Source organism: Jaculus jaculus, chromosome 3, assembly GCF_020740685.1.
Source record: "Jaculus jaculus isolate mJacJac1 chromosome 3, mJacJac1.mat.Y.cur, whole genome shotgun sequence".
Classification (NCBI taxonomy): domain Eukaryota; kingdom Metazoa; phylum Chordata; class Mammalia; order Rodentia; family Dipodidae; genus Jaculus; species Jaculus jaculus.
Window position 1 is genome coordinate 92,862,564 of NC_059104.1, and position 20,848 is coordinate 92,883,411.

The window sequence follows — 20,848 nt, forward strand, 5'->3', positions numbered from 1 at the left end:
ACAACAGCATGTGCAGTGCAAAGTCCAGGTGTGTGTTCGGAGGCAAGGCTGCAGTGAGGTTGTGCAACGCAGCAGGGGCGAGTGTGCAGAAACACCTCAGACCCACTACCCAGTGGACTTGAATCCATTTTTGAACATTGCATGTTCAGAGGCCTTTTTACTGTTGCCAACTTTTTCGGGACCCTCACATTCAGTTATGTGATTTCAAATGAGGTCACAACCCAGTACAAGAAGATAGGACTTTCAAATAAAAATAAAAATGACTTTAAAAAGCGGGCTGGAGAGATGGCTTTGCAGTTAAGCACTTGCCTGTGAAGCCTAAGGACCCCAGTTCGAGGCTCAGTTCCCAGGACCCACGTTAGCCAGATGTAACAAGGAGGCGCACGCATCCGGAATTGGTTGCAGTGGCTGAAGGTCCTGGTGTACCCATTCATTCCCCCCCTCTCTCTCCCTCCCTCCCTCCTTCTTTCTCTCTCAGTCCCTCTCAAAAAAGAAGAAGAAGGAGGAGGAGGAGAAGAAGAAGGGAAAGGGGAAGGGGAAGGAGAAGGAGAAGAAGGAGGAGGAGGAGGAGAAGAAGAAGAGGAAGAAGAAAGGAACTAAATCACCAGCTAAAGTGAAACCTTCAAGCTACACAATCAGTCTGGCAAGATGTGCCTACAGGTCCAAGAGTGGCATGACTGTTATGGTTTAACCAACTGCTCTCTGATTGGATTTAAAGCCTGCTCCACAGGAGGGAATTCATGTGTGGTACCGAAAACCTAAACAAAAGCCTATGGCCGGGAAGGTCACAGGCCCACACCCCCATGGCAGGGCTTTCTCTTTCCCAGAGCCCACCCTTCCTCTTACTTGGACAGCTTGGCCATCGATATTGAGCTGTGACCCCTCCTACTTGTCTTCCCCAGTGTTCCTGGCTTCAATTTAACCCTAAGGTCTACTTTAATTCTAACACTCTCAAGCAAAGGCGAAACTGCTCATTTTCAAGGTCCCTTCCCTAACTGCCTAACACGTTTTGTTCTCCTCCTCTCATCACATGCACATGCTCAAAAAGAAGAGGGGAGGAGCCATGTAAGACAGGGAGGGTTTATTGGGGCCTCAGTTGTGGGGATACAACCTGTCATGGCAGGGAAGGCACAGTGGCAGGAGCATGAAAACAGATGGTCCCATCCCATCTGCAGTCAGGAGGGAGACTGGAGACTGCTGGGGCTCAGCTAACGTCCTCCTTTTCATCGGGGTCCTTGACCTCAGCCCAAGGGATGCAGCTGCCTACTGTTAGTGTGTGTCTTCCCAACCTCAATTAACCTAAGCTAGAAACTCCCTCAAACACAGATGTTCCCAGAGACTTTTTTAATACTAGTTGATCCAACCAAGTTGACAATCAAGATCAACATTCCCGATGATGTCAAAACTAATAATACAAAGAAAAACATTTTAAAGTGGCCAAAAGACATGAATAAATATTTCATAAAAGATATAGAGCTCTTCAAAAAGCTTAAGAAATGTGTTTAACATCATTAGTTATAGGAAAATGCAAATTAATCCACAGTTGGACGGTACTTAACAGCCACTACCAGGCCTTGAAAATGAAGAATGGGAAGTCCAAGGGTTAGTGAATCTATGGCGAGAATGCAGTTCTCATCATTGGTGGTAGGGTTACAAAGTGATACAACCACTTTGGGAACGAGTTTAACACTTTCTTAACATATCAAACACACATCTCCCCGTGGTCCATAATCCCAACAGAATTAGAAATGAAACAAAAGCACAGATCTATACAATGACTTGATCACAAGTGTTTGTTAAGTTAAAGTTGCACAGGACCATGTACCATCTAACGCAACGTCAGTGAATTCTGAACCAGAATTAACCTCTGGTGACAGGAAATAGCTGGATACCCAGGACTAGAGAGACTAACTGTAAAGGGAGGCACAACATATATGTTCTGGTGAAGAAAGTGACCTGTATCTTGACTGGACACAATAGTGACACTGGAGTAGAAATTTGTCACAGCAGATTGAACTGCATATTATATTGTGTGTAAATTTTACCCCCACTAAGCTGATCAAAAAGAAAAAAAAATTACTGATGAAGGGGCAGACAAAAACCACTCCTGTAACTCCCACCTCAATATTTGAGCACACATGAAGTTTCCAGGTTTCCATTTGTTTCTTTGGCAACATGTCCAGGGGCCAAGCTTTCACTCAAATACATGGCTAAAGGCTGGAGAGACTGTTGGGCAGTTAATGTGCTTGACACAAAGCCTGTTTTCTCTCTCACTTTCTGTGTATAAATAAATACATAAACAAATAAATGGCTGAATAAAATTAGAAGAAGGCCCAACAACATGATGCAAAAAGTGAACCAAAGCCAATAGTGGGCTGGAGAGATGGCTCGACATTTAAGGTGCTTGTCTGCAATGCCTAATGACCTGGGTTCAATTCACCAGTACCTACATAAAGCCAGGTGCATAAAGTAGTGCATGCATATGGAGTTATTTGCAGTGGCTAGAGGCCCTGGAGCACCCATTCTTTCTGTCTCTCTATCTCTCTCTGCTTGTAAATAAATATTTTTTAAAGCTGATGTAGGGCTGAAGAGATGGCTAAGCAGTTAAGGCCTTGTCTGCAAAGCCTAAGGTTTGCAAAGCCTAAGGACCCAGAATCAACTCCCCAGGACTCACATAAGCCAGATGCACAAGGTGGCACATGCATCTGGAGTTCGTTTGCAGTGGCTAGAGGTCCTGGTGTGCCCATTCTCCCATTTTCTCTCCCTATCTCTGCCTTTCTTTCTCTCTGTCAAAATGAAATAAGTCTTTTGAAAAGCCTGTGCCAGTTCAATACTATAGTATGAACACTTTTGAGTCAAGTTACTGCTGCTGACACAATGATGAGTTTATGATTCTGTTTGAGTGCAACTACATTACCAAGATGCATGTACAGAAGTCTGACTTGGGGCTGGCTGAGTCAAAAAATTAACTTCCTTATCAAATGTTTAAGATAATCCGATTATAAAATATGCAAATGGTGTTAAATGTTTAGAATTTGATAGGCTCAATTTGAGTTATTAAAGAAATGAGATTGTAATTTCTCTTATTTCCTTTTTACAAATCTTGCTGTATGTATAATTAATAGGAACTTCAAGTTGACCCAAAAGAATTAAGAAAAAAACATGTTTATGATGCTAAAGATGAATGCAGGGCCTTGAGCATGCTAGGGGCAAGTACTTCATCAGTAGGTTACATCCCTGGCTCCTGAAAAACTATAATTAATGTACTTGGATAAAACAAATATTTATTACAACTAAGTTTTGTATTTTTCTTTCTTTTAATATTATTTATTTTTGACAGAGGAAAAGGGAGGGGGAGAGAATGGACACACCTTGTGCATCTAGTTAACATGGGTTCTGGGGAGTTGAACTTGGGTCCTTTGGTTTTGCAGATAAACGCCTTAACTGCTAAACCATCTCTCCAGCCCAGCAAAATGTTTTTAAATTTAATTATTTTTATTTATTTATTCGAAAGTGACAGAGAGAGAAAGAGGCAGATAGAGAGAATGGGCGCGCCAGGGCCTCCAGCCACTGCAAATGAACTCCAGATGCATGCACCCCCTTGTGCATCTGGCTAACGTGGGTCCTGGGGAATCAAGCCTCAAACCGGGGTCCTTAGGCTTCACAGGCAAGCGCTTAACCACTAAGCCATCTCTCCAGTCCCCAGCAACATGTTTTTAAAATCAAATTATGTAGCATTCAGTAAACTAAATATTTATCAACTCACAGTACATGGATCAATTCATTCCACTTACATGTCTAGTTCATCATAATGCCTTTCACCCTCCAATTTTAAGGTGAAAGTGTCTAGATTTATGCTTTTTCCTCCCATAATTTCTATTGAGGATGTAGCTGATAATCATTGAATGCAGAAAAGCACCAATTCTTTGTCTCTCTCTATCGCTCTAAAATAAAAGTTAAAACATTAAAAAAAAAAAAAAAAGCAAAGCAGAAGACACAGTTTACACGAACAATAGGCTCACTCACCTTCAGCAGAGCTTCAAGTTTCTTCATCTTGTTGGACAGGTAGTGACTCATCCCTTGTCAGATGGAGAGCCCAAGGTCACACAATCTGCACTGGCCATGATTCAAACTTAAATCAAATGCCACGGTCCCTATAGTTACAAATTCCTGAAATGAACTTGGAGACCTTCCTCGCAGGTTTCCCTTTCCTGATGTAATCGACCCATGCCTTCAGAGACCCTTTCATATCCAGAGCAGAGATCTGGGGGTACAGATCCATCCAACCCCTAATCAGTGCTCACCTCACTCATGCACATGCAGTCACAATCTGCACTACCTGCAGGCTTTATTTTCACATTATGATCAAGGGAAGAAAGCGGGAGTCAAGGCTCTTACCCAGAAGTCAGGGTTGATTCCTCTTTACTTCCACTTTGACTCCCTCAAAGGACTTAATGTCCACTAACGAACAAATCAGGAAGGATGTGGTGGGTAGAGACCTAGACATTTGCAGCTAGTACAGTGTTTGGTAGTTAGCAGGGGTTCACTAAAGCGATGATAATGTCATCATTGCTTTAATACAGTGGGCAAAATATTTAATGACCCTCAACTTAATGTCTTGTGCATTTTGTTAGAATGTATGATTTAATACAATGACTCAGGTCCCTATTTTCAAGGTACAGGACATGTAAGGTGCAATTAATAAAAGATGAAGGAGGAGCTAAGGATATAGCCCAGTGGTTAAAAGACACTTGCTTGCTAAGCCTGATGGCCTGGCTTTAATTGTCCAGTACCCATGGAAAGCCAGGTATACAGTGTGGTACATGTGTCTAGAGTTCATTTGCAGGAGCAAGAGACCCTGGTGTGACTATTCCCTCTCCCTATTTCTGCTTGCAAACAAATATTTTAAAAGTGATGGAAAGCAGTTAGTGCTGTAAGAGTGAGTCATGCATGTAGAGTTCAATGTTAGGAAGACAAGCAAAGTTGTTTTTTTTTTTTTCCATAGTCTTAGTCATTTCTTCCTGCTTTAACAAAATACCTAGACCAGATCATTTATTAGTAGGAAATTTCATAGTTCTCGAGGCTGGAAGCCCAAGATCAAGGGATCAGAGGGGTTCAGTGTCTTGTGAAGACCTGCCATTTGGCACCTGATAGCTGCATCCTCTGGAGGGGATGAGTGCCCTCCTCTGGTGGGACAGAGATGCAAACAGAATGAAGATCTCCCTCAAGCCTTCTTATTAGGTCATTCACTACATACTTGGCATCACAGGGCCCAAGCACCCCAAAGCCCCATCTCTAGGTTCCTACCATACTGGTGACTGAATTCCAGTGCATGAATTTCAGGACATGTTCAGACCACAGAACTCCTCATTTGTTACTTCTTTGTAGAGCTTTATCCACACTTCACATGGCCACCTCATGATTTCCAAGTTTCCTTCCTTCTGGCTTTATCTCAAATTGGCTCTGGAGCGTCTCCTGGACATCATCTCTCTAACAACTGCCTGCACTGTAAGCTGGTCGCATCCAAAACCCAACCCAATTCTCCCTCAGATGTGCCTCTGACCTCTAGTGGACAGAGAAGAGCTGGGTGTAAGGGACTCTCCTGGAATCCCAGCAGCACTCAGGAGGCTGAAGTAGGAGGTTCACAAGTTCAAACCAGCCAGAGCTACAGTGAGACCCGGTCTCAAACAAACATACAAAACAAGACAGAGGAGAGGGGATGAGAAGTAGGAGACTTGTAGCGTTTACTACCAGATATAGGAAGACAGATCCAGTAAATGTCTGGATTTCTGAGATGTTTTCACACCATCTCCATTTTTCCTTACAATTTCTATCATAAAGTAGAAAATGTAACCTTGACTTTCCCTTTCTGCCTTGTAGCTATAAAAGGTCTCAAAGGAAAAGTCTTTCACCTGCTATTCCTGTAAGAAAGAATTTAGATGCTTGCCTCCATAAATACTTTCTGAATTATTCTAATAAGGAGAATGTGATGGAGTGTGATATCATTTAGAACTACTTAACAAAATAGAGCTTAGTAAGACCAGAAGTTAAGAAGGATGAGTGGGCAGCGACAGATATGACTGTTCCTAGCTTGTGAGGAATGTTCCATCTCTCATAAGTTATGTTCCAGAATAAAAACCTAGACAAAATTTTAATGCTCATATTGGAAAGTATAGAATTAAAGATGCCAAAGGTCAGTGTGGAGACAATCCAAAACACTTTCTAGCTCATCTGCCAGTCCGGCATCTTGTTGCCTCCACTTATGTCATGAAAAGGGCTATAGACGACTGGACAGGGCAAACTGGCTCCCTTCCTCCCAGCCCACATCCAGGAACCTTTTCCTGAACCTCTTTCAGGTAGGTGGGTCACGAGACTGAGTTGTGTAAACCATGAGAAAAGCAGAGACAGTCCAGGGCTGCCTGTGGTCCATACTTCCCACGTGCAATGCTTCCTTCTCTCCCCATGTGACCCTCCCACAAATAGGACTCACTGGACTGAAAGGCTGAGCCCCCAGTGGAAGGAGCCTGGGCCACCAAGTGACCATGTAGAAAGTGCCCACTGACAAAAAACACCCACAAGGGTCTTTATGTGAGTGAGATATGGACCCTGGAGATACTTAGCTTTCCTGGGTCCTTGTTTCCTCGGGCCACCAATAATGCCCCATAAGGAGGCAAGGCTTAATACACACTAACTGCCTTAATAAACAAATTTACTTCATCATTCTCTTCTTTTAATTTTTTTTTGTTAACTTTTTAGTTATTTTATTTGAGAGAGACAGAGAGAGAATGGGCACGCCAGGGCCTCCAGCCACTGCAAATGACCTCCAGACGCATGTGCCCCCTTATGCATCTGGCTAACGCGGGTCCTGGGGAATTGAGCCTCAAACCGGGGTCCTTAGGCTCCACAGGCAAGCACTTAACCACTAAACCATTCCTCCAGCCCCATTCTCTTCTTTTTAACAGGGACCTAGTAGAGCGCTGGGTGTGGATAGGATGAATGGAAAGTACTACATTCACCTGCCAGAAACACAGATTAGTATACCGGAGCAAGAAAGTATTTAACAACTCTTGCTAAAACCCTCAATCCAACACAGCTGGGCAATACAAAAAGGATGGGTAACCTCCATTCTCTTTCTCTACTACTGAGCATATGGGATGTTCTAAAAGTCTCAATAGCCCACATCACCCCAGGGCCTTCAAATTTGTATGAAGAATATTTGGTGCTGTAACATGACAGTGATTATAAGCATGATCAACTTTTATTGATTTTACATAAATAGTCGATATAATACCTTTACAAACCATTTTTCCAATACATTTATCTTACAATACACAACATTGCTTTATGAAAGTATTTGTTAAAATTTTTTTTTGCAGAGGCAGTAGGAAAAAGAGAGGGGAGAAATAGGAGAATGAGATTTCAAAACAAACCTTCAGATCTACCTAAATATTTGGCAATTATTTCCTTTATAAAAAATGTCAGATTTGTAACTTTGAAATATATCAAAAGTGCAGTGCATCAATTTAGTTAAAAATCAGTAATGCCAATTATCAGGGCATCACATTTTCCTATGTAACAATGTTCAGATTCACATTTTTTATGCTTATTAAATAATGGCTTTAAATGGCAACCATCATTATCTTTAAATAATCCCACATCTGGATTAAATTATGGTAGAGCAGGTATTTTTAAAAATTCCAATTTTGTTATTCATTATTAAAATGGACTATTTAATAATGTCCCCAGAGAACAAGGCTCCTATGTAGAGGAAGATAGTAATCTTATTACTCTATCTATTAAGTCATAAACACAGTCACTAATATATCGGATTTTTCTCACACTGTTGGTTCCATCTGAACAAACTCCTACAAGCAGTCATTATCACACCATCATAGAAGAATTAACCATCCCTGGAGGAGGAGGAGCCATCTTCAAATTAGTATTTCGGGATTACGGTGCTTAGGTCTCAGTATTGTTAAGCACAATGAATTTTTCTCTTAATGACTATGGGTGGATTAAAGCAAAATGACACAGCCTTGTACCCCCAGTAACTTATTTTCTACTGTATTTCAAATGGTTGAGGTGGTATGAACTACAGCGCTGTTGGCTGGAAGGACAGACACTGTCCCTTGGACCAATGTCTAACACTTTAACCATGAAAGTCAAATCCTGGTGCTTGCAGCACCTCCCCTCAATCTATCCTCAGGACTATTTCTCAGCAGTGCACATGGTGTTGATGTTCAAATGGCACTATTCACTTGCTATGTAACTTGGCTGTGTGTAGATTATTTTTCCTTATTAAAAATATTTAAGAATAATTGGAGAGTAATCTACTTAGTCTTTTTGAAATCTCCATTGGATAATTTTTCATTTTTGTAACTGTTTTCCTTGGGGCTGTTGTACTTTTCTTCCATCATGTCCTTCACATAATTAAGTGGTCCCTTCCCTTCAAAGGCAGAAGGGTTTTTGAATGAGCCTCCAATTCTATCCCACAGTGTAAAGTACTGTCCGTAGTTATAGTCAAAGAACAAGTGGTGGTCTGTATGGTGAGCCGAGCCATTAATAAGGGGCTTTAAGATCTGGGGGACACGAAAATCACCATCATGGATAGAAATTGTCCAGATATTAACCAAGACATACAAACCCAAGTAAACCACCTTGTGTAATGGAAAGACAAAAGGGTATATGTGGTAAGGCAGACTCTGAAGGAAGCCGTCCACAGGGTGAAAAGCATGACTTGCAAATGGAGTGGGAATCTTCCAAATATGATGAGGCTTATGTATGCGCTGAAGAAGAAAGGAATGCAGTTAGTGTCACAAGTCCGCCTAGCACAGCAGCTACCTCAGCTTGTCACGCCCGTGTTACAGATGTCACCTAAGTGCGATTAGTAGTCACTCCTCCTTTACCCCAAATTAAAATTTTAACAGTCCCTCTGGATGCATTAAAAAATATATAAACAATATATAAACAAAATGCGCTTAGGACAGTTGACAGTGGCTCCTGAGACACTAATATTTAGAAAACACTCTTCCTTCCAGTGTGTAACTCTGACTTTTCTCTCCCCTTCCTATGCCTCTACCTTATACACAAGTCTATGGTGCAGGCCTCGGTGAATCCAGTAGATGAGCATGTCCGTGAAAAAGAGGAAGGATATCACACTAACAACCAGTTGAAACCAGCCTAGGAGAGGACACAGAGACAGGAGAATCAGAAGTCCAGCTCCAGAATCAGCATTCACTTTCTACATGTGCATGTGAGAGCAAAATGGGATCCGGAACTCAAACACTGTCAACTATTTTGTCCCATTTGGCTCATTATAAATTAACCTCCCAGTTACCACAGCCTGGTCCGGCGCAGGCAGGGGTCTAAGACAGCAGAACACACCAGCAGGACCTCTCACGCTGCTCCTTCACAATGGTCAGCACAGCACCGCCCCGCACTGGCCCAGCCACCCTGCTGCGCTCAGTTCAGCTGAACGGGGGCTGGAGGAAATGGAAACAGACACTGGAGAAGTCACACCAAGTCAGGTTTCATCCTGTGAATGTTTGGGAATCTGTGATACCTAGGAATTACTCTTCCACTTTTAAAAATTACTCATGATGAAAAATATGTCTGGATTCCATGAAATTTTGTTCCTGTTTAAGATATCAAAGTCACAATCGGGTGAAAGTAAAGCTCCCTCCCTGATGCTAAACATGGCCAACTTCTTGACACACCAAAATATACTATGTATTTTAAATATATAAATAAGATTGACTCTCCTAAAATGGAACCATACTGGACATGACATACACACATACATTTTATTTATTTTTATTCTTAATTTTATTTCAAGGTAGGGTCTCACTCTAACCCAGGCTCGTCCCAGGCTGGCCTCAAACTCATGGTGATCCTCCTACCTCTGCCTCTGGAGTGCTGGGATTAAAGGTGTGTGCCACCACATCCGGCCATTTTATTTATATGAATAACTCCTGTATTGGGAACTTTTTAGTCTGATTAACTTTATTATTTTCCTCCTTGATCAAGATTTTCAAAAAAAATTCAATATATATCATTCATAGAACATTTCTAGAGCGTTTACTATTTATTTATTTTTGAGGCAAGTCTGTTTTTTTCTTTCTTTTTTTTAATGAGTGAGAATAAGAGAGAACATTGGTGTGCCAGGACCCTCCAGCCACTGTAATCAAACTCCAGCTGCATGTGCTACCTTGTGCACATGTGCAACCTTGCATGGTGCGTCACTTTGTGCATCTGGCTTACGTGGGACCTGAAGAGTTGAACATGGTTCCTTAGGCATAGCAGGCAAGTGTCTTAACCACTAAGCCATCTCTCCAGTCCCAGTTTATTAATTTTGACTTTTATTGGCATGGGATAATTTAAACTAAATATGATTTTTTTGTTTCTTTTTATTTATTTATTTGAGAGTGACAGACAGAGAGAAAGACAGATTGAGAGAATGGGCATGTTAGGGCCTCCAGCCTCTGCAAATGAACTCCAGACACATGTGCCCCTTGTGCATCTAATGTGGGTCCTGGGGAATCAAGCCTCAAACTGGGGTCCTTAGGCTTCACAGGCAAGCGCTTAACCATTAAGCCATCTCTCCAGCCCTAAAAATGATTTTTTAACAGCTTATATTACTATAGGCAGCTTATGTATTTTTCTTTGAACATGAAGGGAATAGGGAGTATTTACTCTACTGCTGCTTGAGTTGCTATGGCTAACTAATTTAATAAGCACTCAAAATTTGTGTGATAGGCCGGGCATGGTGGCGCATGCCTTTAATCCCAGCACTTGGGAGGCAGAGGTAGGAGGATCACTGTGAGTTCAAGGCCACCCTGAGTCTATGTATAAATTCCAGGTCAGCCTAAGCTAGAGTGAGACTCTGCCTCGAAAAAAAAAAAAAAAATTTGTGTGATAGCACATTGTATTTTATCAAGGACTAATCTTTCCCATTCCCAAACCAACTAAGAGACACATTAATATTATATTTATAAATTATGGATCAAGAGTAATATAATCAATTCTTTATTAAATATGAATTACAGTTCATTTTTATAATTTTGTTTGAATAAACAAAAGCTATTGTTATCAGCAAATATCCCTTCTTTCTTGAAAACCTGATTTTTGTTTTACTTTCTTTTTAAGTAGAAACTAAGGTACTGTCTTAAAAACTCAGATGCTGATTTTTCAGTTCATGCTGAGAGTATCAAGACACAGGAGAACTGTACGGATAGGTGGAAATGGGGATTCGGGCTTAGCTATCTACCCAGGACCTTAGCCTGAGATGCTCATTTCTGGAACTGCCAAGGCCTTTAGAAGCTCACTCACTGCACCACATGCTGCCTTGTATGAACTGGGGATTTTCAAGTCGGTGTAGCATCCTGTTCCTTCTGTATACAAAAGCCTGACATTACCACCATTGCTCCCTGCAAGCTCCCAGGCTACCATTCCTATAGGTAGGTTTTGTAGTTATACAACAAATGCTTTATCAGGCAGTAACAGACTATAATATTTGATTTTAGTGAGACTCAGTTCATGGTGTTATCATATTAACAGTCTCTCACACACGGAAGGAAACCATGAGCTTAGTATGTGTCACTTTTTAAAATATATTTATTTTTATTTTATTTACAAGAGAGAGGGAGGGAGGGAGGGGGAGAGAGAGAAAGAGAGCATGCATGCGCCCCCTTGTGCATGTGGCTAACGTGGGTCCTGGGGAATTGAACCTGGGTCCTTTGGCTTTGCAGGCAAACACTTTTAACTGCTAAGCCATCCCTCCAGCTCTGGAGCTCACCTTTTAGAGCAGGCCATCAAATGGGCATCCCTCCACCAGTGTTCATTTTGACATTTTATTATTTTTAAATTAGTATTCATGGAAAATAATGGGCTTCATCATGTCATTTGTACAGATGTGTCATCATATTTGTTTATTCATCCTTCTCCCCTACTGTCATCCCTTAACCACCCTGTCCTCCTCTGTCAGTGTCTTTTCTTCCCCAGATACGGGCTTTGCTTTCGTGCCAATGGTTTCTATTACCCTCTCCTTTCCCCCTTTCCTTCCTCTCCTCTCATGGACCCCTTTCTGTGTTCAAGATCATGCACCCACACCCACACACCCAAATTTAAACCTAGATTCCTCATATGTGAGAAAACATGGTCCTTGTTATTTTGCTTGGTATAATGATACTCAGTTGTATATATTTTCCTGAAAATGTGATGATTTTGTTTTTCTTTATACCTGAACAAAATTGCCTTGTGTATATGTACAAGAAAGAAAGAGGTGGACGGGGAGGAGGACGGAAGTAACCTATAAGCCAGCTGTAGTGATGGCACACATCTGCAATTTCAGCACTTGGAAGGATGAGGAGGAGAGTGGGAAGTTCAAGGCCAGGATGGCTGGTCTACCTAGTGAGACTCTGTCAAAGAAACACAAGAGAGACAGAGAAGACAGAACCACTACCTTGTGCTTAACCCACTCTCCTTATATGTGCTTACCATTTGGGAACTCTCCTATGTCGTCGTACAGTTTGCTGTACCCTCTCAACTCCAGCAGAAACAAGGCCACGGTGGGGATACTGATCCATGGCAAAGACTTGACAGTGAACATTATCTCTCGAGACACTTGATTCTGAAAATGAAAAGTCACAAATCTAGTTCGACACAGCATGTTTTAAATTCCCTTGTATATTAGGAGGCTTCTTCCAAACATTATACACATTTTAATCCGTGAGAACATGGAAGAAAAATATTCCTCTTGTACTGAGCAAAGAAAATAAAAATCTTTACTTCTGATACATGTTCTCATTCTACGTTTATATTTTGGGAGAGTCAACTTTTTCATAATGAAGTCCATCCCAAACTTTCTCTACTTTTTTTTAAACTTCAGTCTGAATACCTGACAAAAACAAGTAACTGGGATGGAGAACTTTCCAGCCTGACCATGAGCAACTCTAAACCTTCCCAATGTGAACCCCCTGCTTAGCCAGAGAAGAGACAATGTAAAAATGTATTTCAGTTTGTGCAAGGCAAACATTAGATGTTTACATAAATACAATCATTACATACGCACAGTTATTTATTCATAAATATTACCAAAGAAATGCTTGTCTACATATCTAGCAAAATATAATTTTAGGCTAATACAAAACAACTTAGATTTATTTATTTGTTTAAATTAAGAGAAGCAGAGAGGTGATTAGCTCTATAAAAATATTCCACTCATTTTAAGGGCTGTGTTCATCAACTTTATTTGAATATAACAGGTGTAATGGGAAACCTCACACTATATCATTATTTACTATTAACAATAGTTAGACATTAGATAAAATCTCTTACCTTTAAAAACTGTGGATGTTTCATTAATGAGTGATCATAGACAAAATAATAGCTGAGTGTTGCACAGAAGAAGTAAAGGACATAAGCTCCTAGATTGGTCACGATCAGCAGACTAATAGTTTGTCGGAAGATATCATCCTCGGGCCACGCTGCTGGATATATGTACGGTGTAAAAAAGTAGTGATCTGCCGCACTGAGGACAAGGTCCATCTCTGCACTACAAGACAGAGCACAGTTACTCTTCACATCTGTTTTCCTAAGCCAAAATTTGTCAGAAAAAGTGCATGGGAAATTCCCAATTTAAATCTAAGCCGGGCATACATCTTTAATCCCAGCACTTGAGAGGTAGAAGTAGGAGGATCATTGTGAGTTCGAGGCCACCCTGAGACTTCATGGTGGATTCCAGGTCAGCCTGAGCTACAGTGAGACCCTACCTTGAAAAACCAAAAAAAAAAAAAAAAAAAAAAAAAAGTATAACCATATCTAGAAGGCAGTCTGCTGCCACCTGACTCCCAAAGTGCTTCCTTAGCATCAGCAGGGATCTAAATGTGACCTGCAATTCATCTCAATTGGGGCCCAGGGCTCTTGGTTTCTAAGGCCACCAAGTGGGTAAGGGCCACTGTTAGAGATGGGAATGTGGGCCCTAGATGAATAGCTGACTCCTTCAGCTACAATCCTTTGAGGACTCATATACCAGTATGAAACCCTAAATGGATTCTCTAAAAGGTCTAGGGGTGCATCTCAGTGGTACGGTGCTTATTTATCATGCAATGAGAATTGAGGTTCAAGCACCAGTACTAGGTGTGTGTGCACGAGGCAGGGAAAGTAGAAAAACAAGAATGAACTTCTCTCCCTATAATCAGTATTTCAGGTTAGGGACTGGCAAGCTGTGGCCCTCCAGAGCCTTTCTATAAAAACGCTCTGCACAGGTTGACTCAGATGGTAACGTGTCATCCCTGGCTTCTCTAGCTGCTTTCCCAACACAAGGAGGGTTAAGTCACTGCAACAGATGATCCGGTCTTGTAAAAGTTTAATGGTTACTGTTCTAGACGCAGAAATGTTAGAACGCTTCAGTCATTGAGCACATATTTAAGTCTAAATATGGTCCTATGCAAAGGGTCAGCTTTTGTAATGTGACCAAAGAATGGGTCATTTATGGTCTACTCACTCTACTTTGCTGTAGTGTTTGCAGAGAAAAATGAGTCCAGCATTTTAGAACAGCTCTCATTTATAAATGAAATATTTCAACATGAAAAATCCAGTCTAGGAATTGTCTCAGCAAACCAGATTTCAAGGATCCAGACAGCCTTTATTTGCTATATATTGGGCCATGTAAATAAATATTGATTTATGAAATAAACTAGCCTATAGGAAAGGAGAATATTTACATATGTTTTATAGTCTACTCCTCTCACTAAGTTCCCCACAGGATCTCCACACTATATCTCACAAAGATTTAAAGTATTTTGAAAAATTATATACATAATTTAAAAGTATACATTGACATAGATAATGCAAAGTCTTGCTTCCATCTATGTATCTATACCCATATTTATCAGTTTCCTATGAACCCTGGGTATCTTTTTAAAAATATTTTTATTTATTTACTTTATAGAAAGGGGAAGAGAGAGCGTGTGTGTGTGTGTGTGTGTGTGTGTGCACGCGCACACACACACATACTCCAAGGCCTCCTGCCACTGTAAAGGAACTCCAGACATATGCACCACTTTGTGAATCTGATTTCACATGGGTACTATGGAATCAAACCTGGGCCATCAGGCTTTGCTAGCAAGTCCCTTTAAACACTGAGCCACCTCTCCAGCCCCTGAATGGCTTTTTTTTAATGTGACTGCAAACAACTACAGATTTTTAAAAATTGATATTCTAAATATATATTGTAGAGATCATTTCTTTTTTCACTTACTACATATTCTGAGAGCTTTCCATCTCTGCATAAGTAATATTCTTTTTTGTGGCTTTCAAATAGCAAAAATATAATTCAAATTTTAGGGATAATACATCCATTTCTAGTAAGTTCTCACAGATTGCATCACCACCAATACCTAGATTCGCAATGTTTTCATCCACACAAGAAAGCTCAACCTCATCTGTGAAGCTCCTTGTAAAGCTCCTCATGAACTTGAACTTGGGGGAGGGTCTAGGATCACTTTTTTATAGTATAATTTTTATTAATAATTTTCATACATGTACATAATATATTTTGATCCAACTCTCCTGCTGTTATTTTCTTTTGACCTCCACATAACCTGTCCTTCCCTTACAACTAGTTCTTCTAGATTAATGTTTTGTTTTGTCTTCCCCCTTCATCCATGACTTGATGGACCCAATATTGTGCAGGTAACAACAGCCACTGTTGACTACAATGGCCATATCGTGTCCAGAGACAGTGCTCCAAAGCATTCCTCCCCATCCTCTGGCCCTTACGTCCTTTCCAACTCTTCCACAATATTCCCTGAACCTTGGTAAAGTGTGATAAACATATCTTAATTGTTATAAAGTACTTAACTATATGTCTTTGTTTCTTTCCTTGCTACTCTAGAAGTTACCATATCTTTTTATCATTACAGGCCTGCCATTCTTTCTTAAAATATTTGACATGAGGGGCTGAAGAGATGGCTTAGTAGTTAAAGGTGCTTGCCTAAGAAACCTAAGTACTCAGGTTTGATTCTCCAAGACCCAGATGCACAAGGAGGCACATGCATCTAGAGTTCATTTGCAGTGGCTAAAGGCCCTGGTGTGCCCATTCACTCTATATATCTACATCTTCCTCCCTCCCTCTCTTTCTCTCTCTCAAATAACTTTAAAAAACATATTTAAAAAAAATATTTGAGGGTTAGAGAGATTGCTTAGTGGTTAAGTCACTTCTGGCAAAGCCTAAGGACCCACTAAGTCCCCTAAATCCCACGTAAGCCAGATGCACAAGGTGATGCAAGCACAAGGTCGCACAAGTGGACAAGGTGATACAGACCAGAGTTCAATTTCAGTGGTTGGAGGCCCTGGTGCACCAATTATCTCCCCCTACTTCCTCCTTCCCTCCCTCTCTCTCATAAAATAAATAAATAAATATTTGATATCAACTGTATTTTGGAATTCAGAATTTCTAAATTTCACAAAGTGCTATCATTCTGCCATAAACATGAATATTTACTTTAAAAATGTTTGAGTACGCACATTAAGTAATAAAACACTATAAAGAGTATTATGTAATTCATGGTAATTTACATAATAATTACACATAATTGTATAGATGTATGTATGTAGGTCAAATAACTGATAAAAGAATAATATGTTTTGCTTTATTGTTCTCATGGAAGGAAAACTCAGCACTTCCAATTGTATACAAGCAAGCAAAGTTAAAGCTGTGCGCATACATGTATATGTGTACAACAAATATTAATGACATATGAATGCCTGAGGAGCTTACAGGCAGCAAGTCAATCAGGCTGAAACTCAACACTGATCTTTGACAGAGCCAGGGCTTCCAAGTGATGAAACAGTGTCATGCTGGTGGCCTTTAGAAACACAAATGTCATGCTTTGGCTGATAGAATTATTGGACTGTGTACAATGCCTTGAGTGATATTCTCATGTATGCTTACGATGTGTCCACTGCTGTCATCATTGAGGTTGCCATAACTTTCCTCAAGGTTATATGTGTTTAGCAACCTTCCAGTAACTTCCTCATCACACAGTTATATTCAGTAAAAGGGTTAGGTTCTCCTGACTTACTTTTGGCCTTGGCCATTAAATGTCTGGTGTAATTTACCTTCTCTGTGGTGAGAGAAAACCCTTCAAGGATTTGTCATCTACTAGCACAGTAAAGGTTTACTAATGCTAACTTACCGACATGGTTTTTCACAGTAATTTTGAAGATGGACCATTATGAAAAAATTCTTACCGGAATTCTCAGTCCCAAGCCTCTGTTAACTATGCAGGTAGTACAAATCTTTGCTCTTCTACAATATGATATGCCTTGGTAGGCAGGGTGCATTCCAGTTACAATGGGGAAAAGTAAATACTAGAAACATTTTTAACATGAAGTTAAGCAGGCAAATGCATAAAAGAGCTGTCCAAGAACAATGAAATTTTCCAATTATCCTTCATTATACTTTAGATACTTTTTCTTTCTTGTTTTTTTTTTGAAGTAGAATTTCACACTAGCCCAGGCTGACCTGAAACTCACACTAAGGTCTCAGGCTGGCCTTAAACTCACAGTGATCCTCCTACTTTGGCTACACCCAGGTTTAGACACTTTTCATCAATGTGCTTTTCTCATTTCTAAATCTTTCCTTAATGCTAATATTCACATAATATGCTTGTTTTCTCCACCCACTCAGAAGTTAGAGGCATCTGATTACTTCCTTATTTTCACATCTGCTTATTAAAACATAATTAGAGTATTCTTTTTCTGTCTTATACAATGTTTTCCTGTTCTCATTAGCTCTTGGTTCTCACTGCCACTTAAACTTCAAGAACCTGTCTTTCATCCCATATGGGGGTAGGTAGTTCCTATAACATTTCCTTCAGCAAGATGCTTCAGAAACATGCCACACACCAGCATCTCCAACAATGCCATGTCCGGTGCTAGTATGTAATGACAGAGGTCAATTCATCCTTGCTATTACCCATACTGAGGTGACTTAAACTACTTTTGATATTTTCACATGGAATTAAGTCCAAAGTAAGAAAACAAAAAACAAACCACCACCAAAAGGGGCAGGTGGGAATACCTGATATGTTCAAAGACACAACAGGTGCCTCCGTCACTTGGAGTCAGGATTTGTCATCAAGTGAAGTTTACTGTCGAACTTAAAACAAAAGCAATATAGCAACCTTTTGATTTTCAAGGCTTCCCAGACTTTCCCAGCAGTTACTCTACTGGGCAAACTTCTACAAGCAGAAGAGCTGACAAAGAAAATTTGCATTTAGAACCTTGGTGCGAATTGCTGATCTACTGTCTATGAGGTTGAGATGCTTTGTAAATCCTCAATCAGTGGAGTGTTATGTCCATTCCTCTACAAGCATGCTCAACTAACTAGCTCACTGTTTAAAGGGGAGTTTGGCCCTTTGCTATGATAGAAATCACAAATGTTCTCTTTCACTTTGTCAGGGAAAAAAATATATCAAATGCTAGGCACTGATATATAAATCCTTCATCTAAAAAGTAGGTGTCACATGACAAATTCCTAAGAGTTCATATAATTTTAATATAATTTAAGGGGCTATGCCCCCTAAAGTTAAAGGCTCAATGGACCCTAAGTTAATTAAGTACCACTGTTTGAAACAGAATCTTATACTAAGTCTTTGCAGAAACAAAACTTTAAATTAAAAAAAAATTACCAATTGAACAGTAGGAATGAGGTCATGGTTCAATAATGGACTGCCTGCTTGCATGTCCAAAGCCCAGAGTTCCATTCCTGTCATCAAACAAATAAATAAATACACCACTGGCTTTGATGATTTGAGTCTACTATGACCTTTCAGGTTTCTGCTTAACTTGACCCTTCCAGAGCTCGGGGAACATTACAGAAGAAAGAGTCAAAAGAATGTAAGAACCACAGGGTGAGAAGGTGTACTGTGAGGCAGGACATCTCCCGAGGAATTGACTGAAACATGCATGATCCCAACCGTGATTACAGATACACCCACTGAGGAGGCCCATGAGTGGAATGGGGCAGAAGAGAGGGGAAATAAGAGGATAAACGGATGGAAATAGAACCATATTTTTAAGTCCTCAGTAAAAATTCTTATTAAAAAAAAATAAAAAGTATTGATGCCAAGTGAGATGACTCATGTCTTTAATCCCAGTACTCTGGAGACTGAGATAGGAGGATCACTATGAGTTTGAGGCCAGCCTGGGCTACAGAGGAAGTTCAAAGTCAACCTGTATCAGAGTGACACCCTGCCTCAAAACATATATAGATGATAATAGTAACCTTTATTGGGAACCATGTGTTATTTTTAAGTCTCCCTCCACTCTCTAAGACAGTCCTGCTCCATAGCCCAAGTTGACCTGGACCTTGTGATCCTCCTGCCTCAGCTTCCAGAGTGCTAGGATTACAAGTCTGAATACCATATCTGACTCTGAAACAATCTTTTTTTTTTTTTTTTTGGTGAATTTCATCTAATTCTGACAATTCTATAATGTAGGTACTTGCATAATCTCAATTTTCTAAATAGGAAACTGAGGTCAGGAGTAACTTAAAATCCTTGTTCTAATGTTGTGATGAAATTCCAGCGTCTTAGTACCCTGCTCTCTCTCCAGATATTATACACAGAGAAGAGGAATTATGAGGACTATGTGCTAATTACATTGCATAATAAACGTGGGGCATTTAAAGTATCAAGAAATATGGGAATCAAGGGTCATGTGTTCCTTAGGTACTTATCATTCCATACTTAACAGATATTGATATAGACAAAGAAAGTCTAGGCTAACTTTCCAGTCTTGTAATTTTCTTTACTGAGGCACTGTATGCGCCTATGCCACGTTCAAATTTATTCTGCAATAAGTTAGAGATGCTAGTATGCCATTTTTTGTAAGTGATGTTAAAGTCATCAATTATTTCCTGCTCCCTCCTTGTCTTCTGAAAACAGGGCTTGGTCGTCTCCCCATCCTCACTGCCTTGCAGTAACCAACCAGTTCTTAGTCTAATTCTGTCTCCCCTTTTAATAAAGGAAATCTATGGCAAAGTAAAGCATTACAGTTCAGCGGCCAGAATCCCACCTGGACGCAGGGACCCCCAGAGGGGTCATCTCAAACCCCGGGACTGACGAAGCCCACCCGAGCTCCGGTTCCTTCACGCGCAGACCCGCTCCTCGCCGAGACAGCCCGGGTGGCCACCGGCGGGTCCTCCGCGGGTCTGACCAGGCTGCCCTCGGGGACACCCGGGGCCGAGCAGCCGCGGCGCGCGCGGGAGGGAGGCCGGCGCGGCCCCCGCGGCCCGCTCCCGCCCGGCTTCCCCGGTCCTCCCAGCCTCCCCCGCCCGCGGGCCCCGAGCCTACCCGGCAGGTCCGCTGGGCTCCGGGCGCCGCCGCCGTCCAGACCGCCCCGCCGAAGGAGGCCGCGGGCCGCGCCGCCCAACCAGCGGAACCCGCCCTCGCGCAGGCCCGCGGCCAGCCAATCAGCGGCCGGCGCCATAAGCCCATATGACGGCGGATGGCGCGACTTGGCGGCGCGCGGCTCTGCGCGGTCACGTGGGCGCCGCGCGCGGCCCCGCCCCCGGCGTCCTCCCAGTTGGAAGGGAGGGCGGGAACCCCGTCCCGTTTTGGGGGCGTGGAGAGAGGCGAGCTGCAGGTTTTGTGTTTGTTTTCCTGGCCAGCTTTCTCACTGGGGTTGAGGGGATAGGACCATGATTTCTTGTGCAAACATCCCTGAAAATGATCCTCTGCCTGGAGGAAAGTGGATGACGTTTCTTTCAACAGACATCAGACGCTTGTTTTTCACCCCTGCAGCAAGTCTTTTACACGTAGCGTTGAATGGCTTGCAGTCT

The 20,848-nt window shown here is 41.4% G+C and overlaps 1 protein-coding gene across 1 annotated transcript; it reads right to left on the reverse strand.

The window, feature by feature from the left end:
- Positions 1–7,239: 7,239 nt before the first annotated feature.
- Positions 7,240–20,424, reverse strand: Sc5d (sterol-C5-desaturase). The gene is made up of 5 exons (XM_045146497.1): positions 20,361–20,424; positions 13,336–13,552; positions 12,496–12,628; positions 9,080–9,180; positions 7,240–8,786 (listed from the first exon to the last, which is right to left on the reverse strand). Exons 2-5 carry the CDS (start codon positions 13,543–13,545, stop codon positions 8,331–8,333), a joined length of 900 nt encoding a protein of 299 aa, XP_045002432.1. The 5' UTR covers positions 13,546–13,552; positions 20,361–20,424; the 3' UTR covers positions 7,240–8,330.
- Positions 20,425–20,848: the final 424 nt, after the last annotated feature.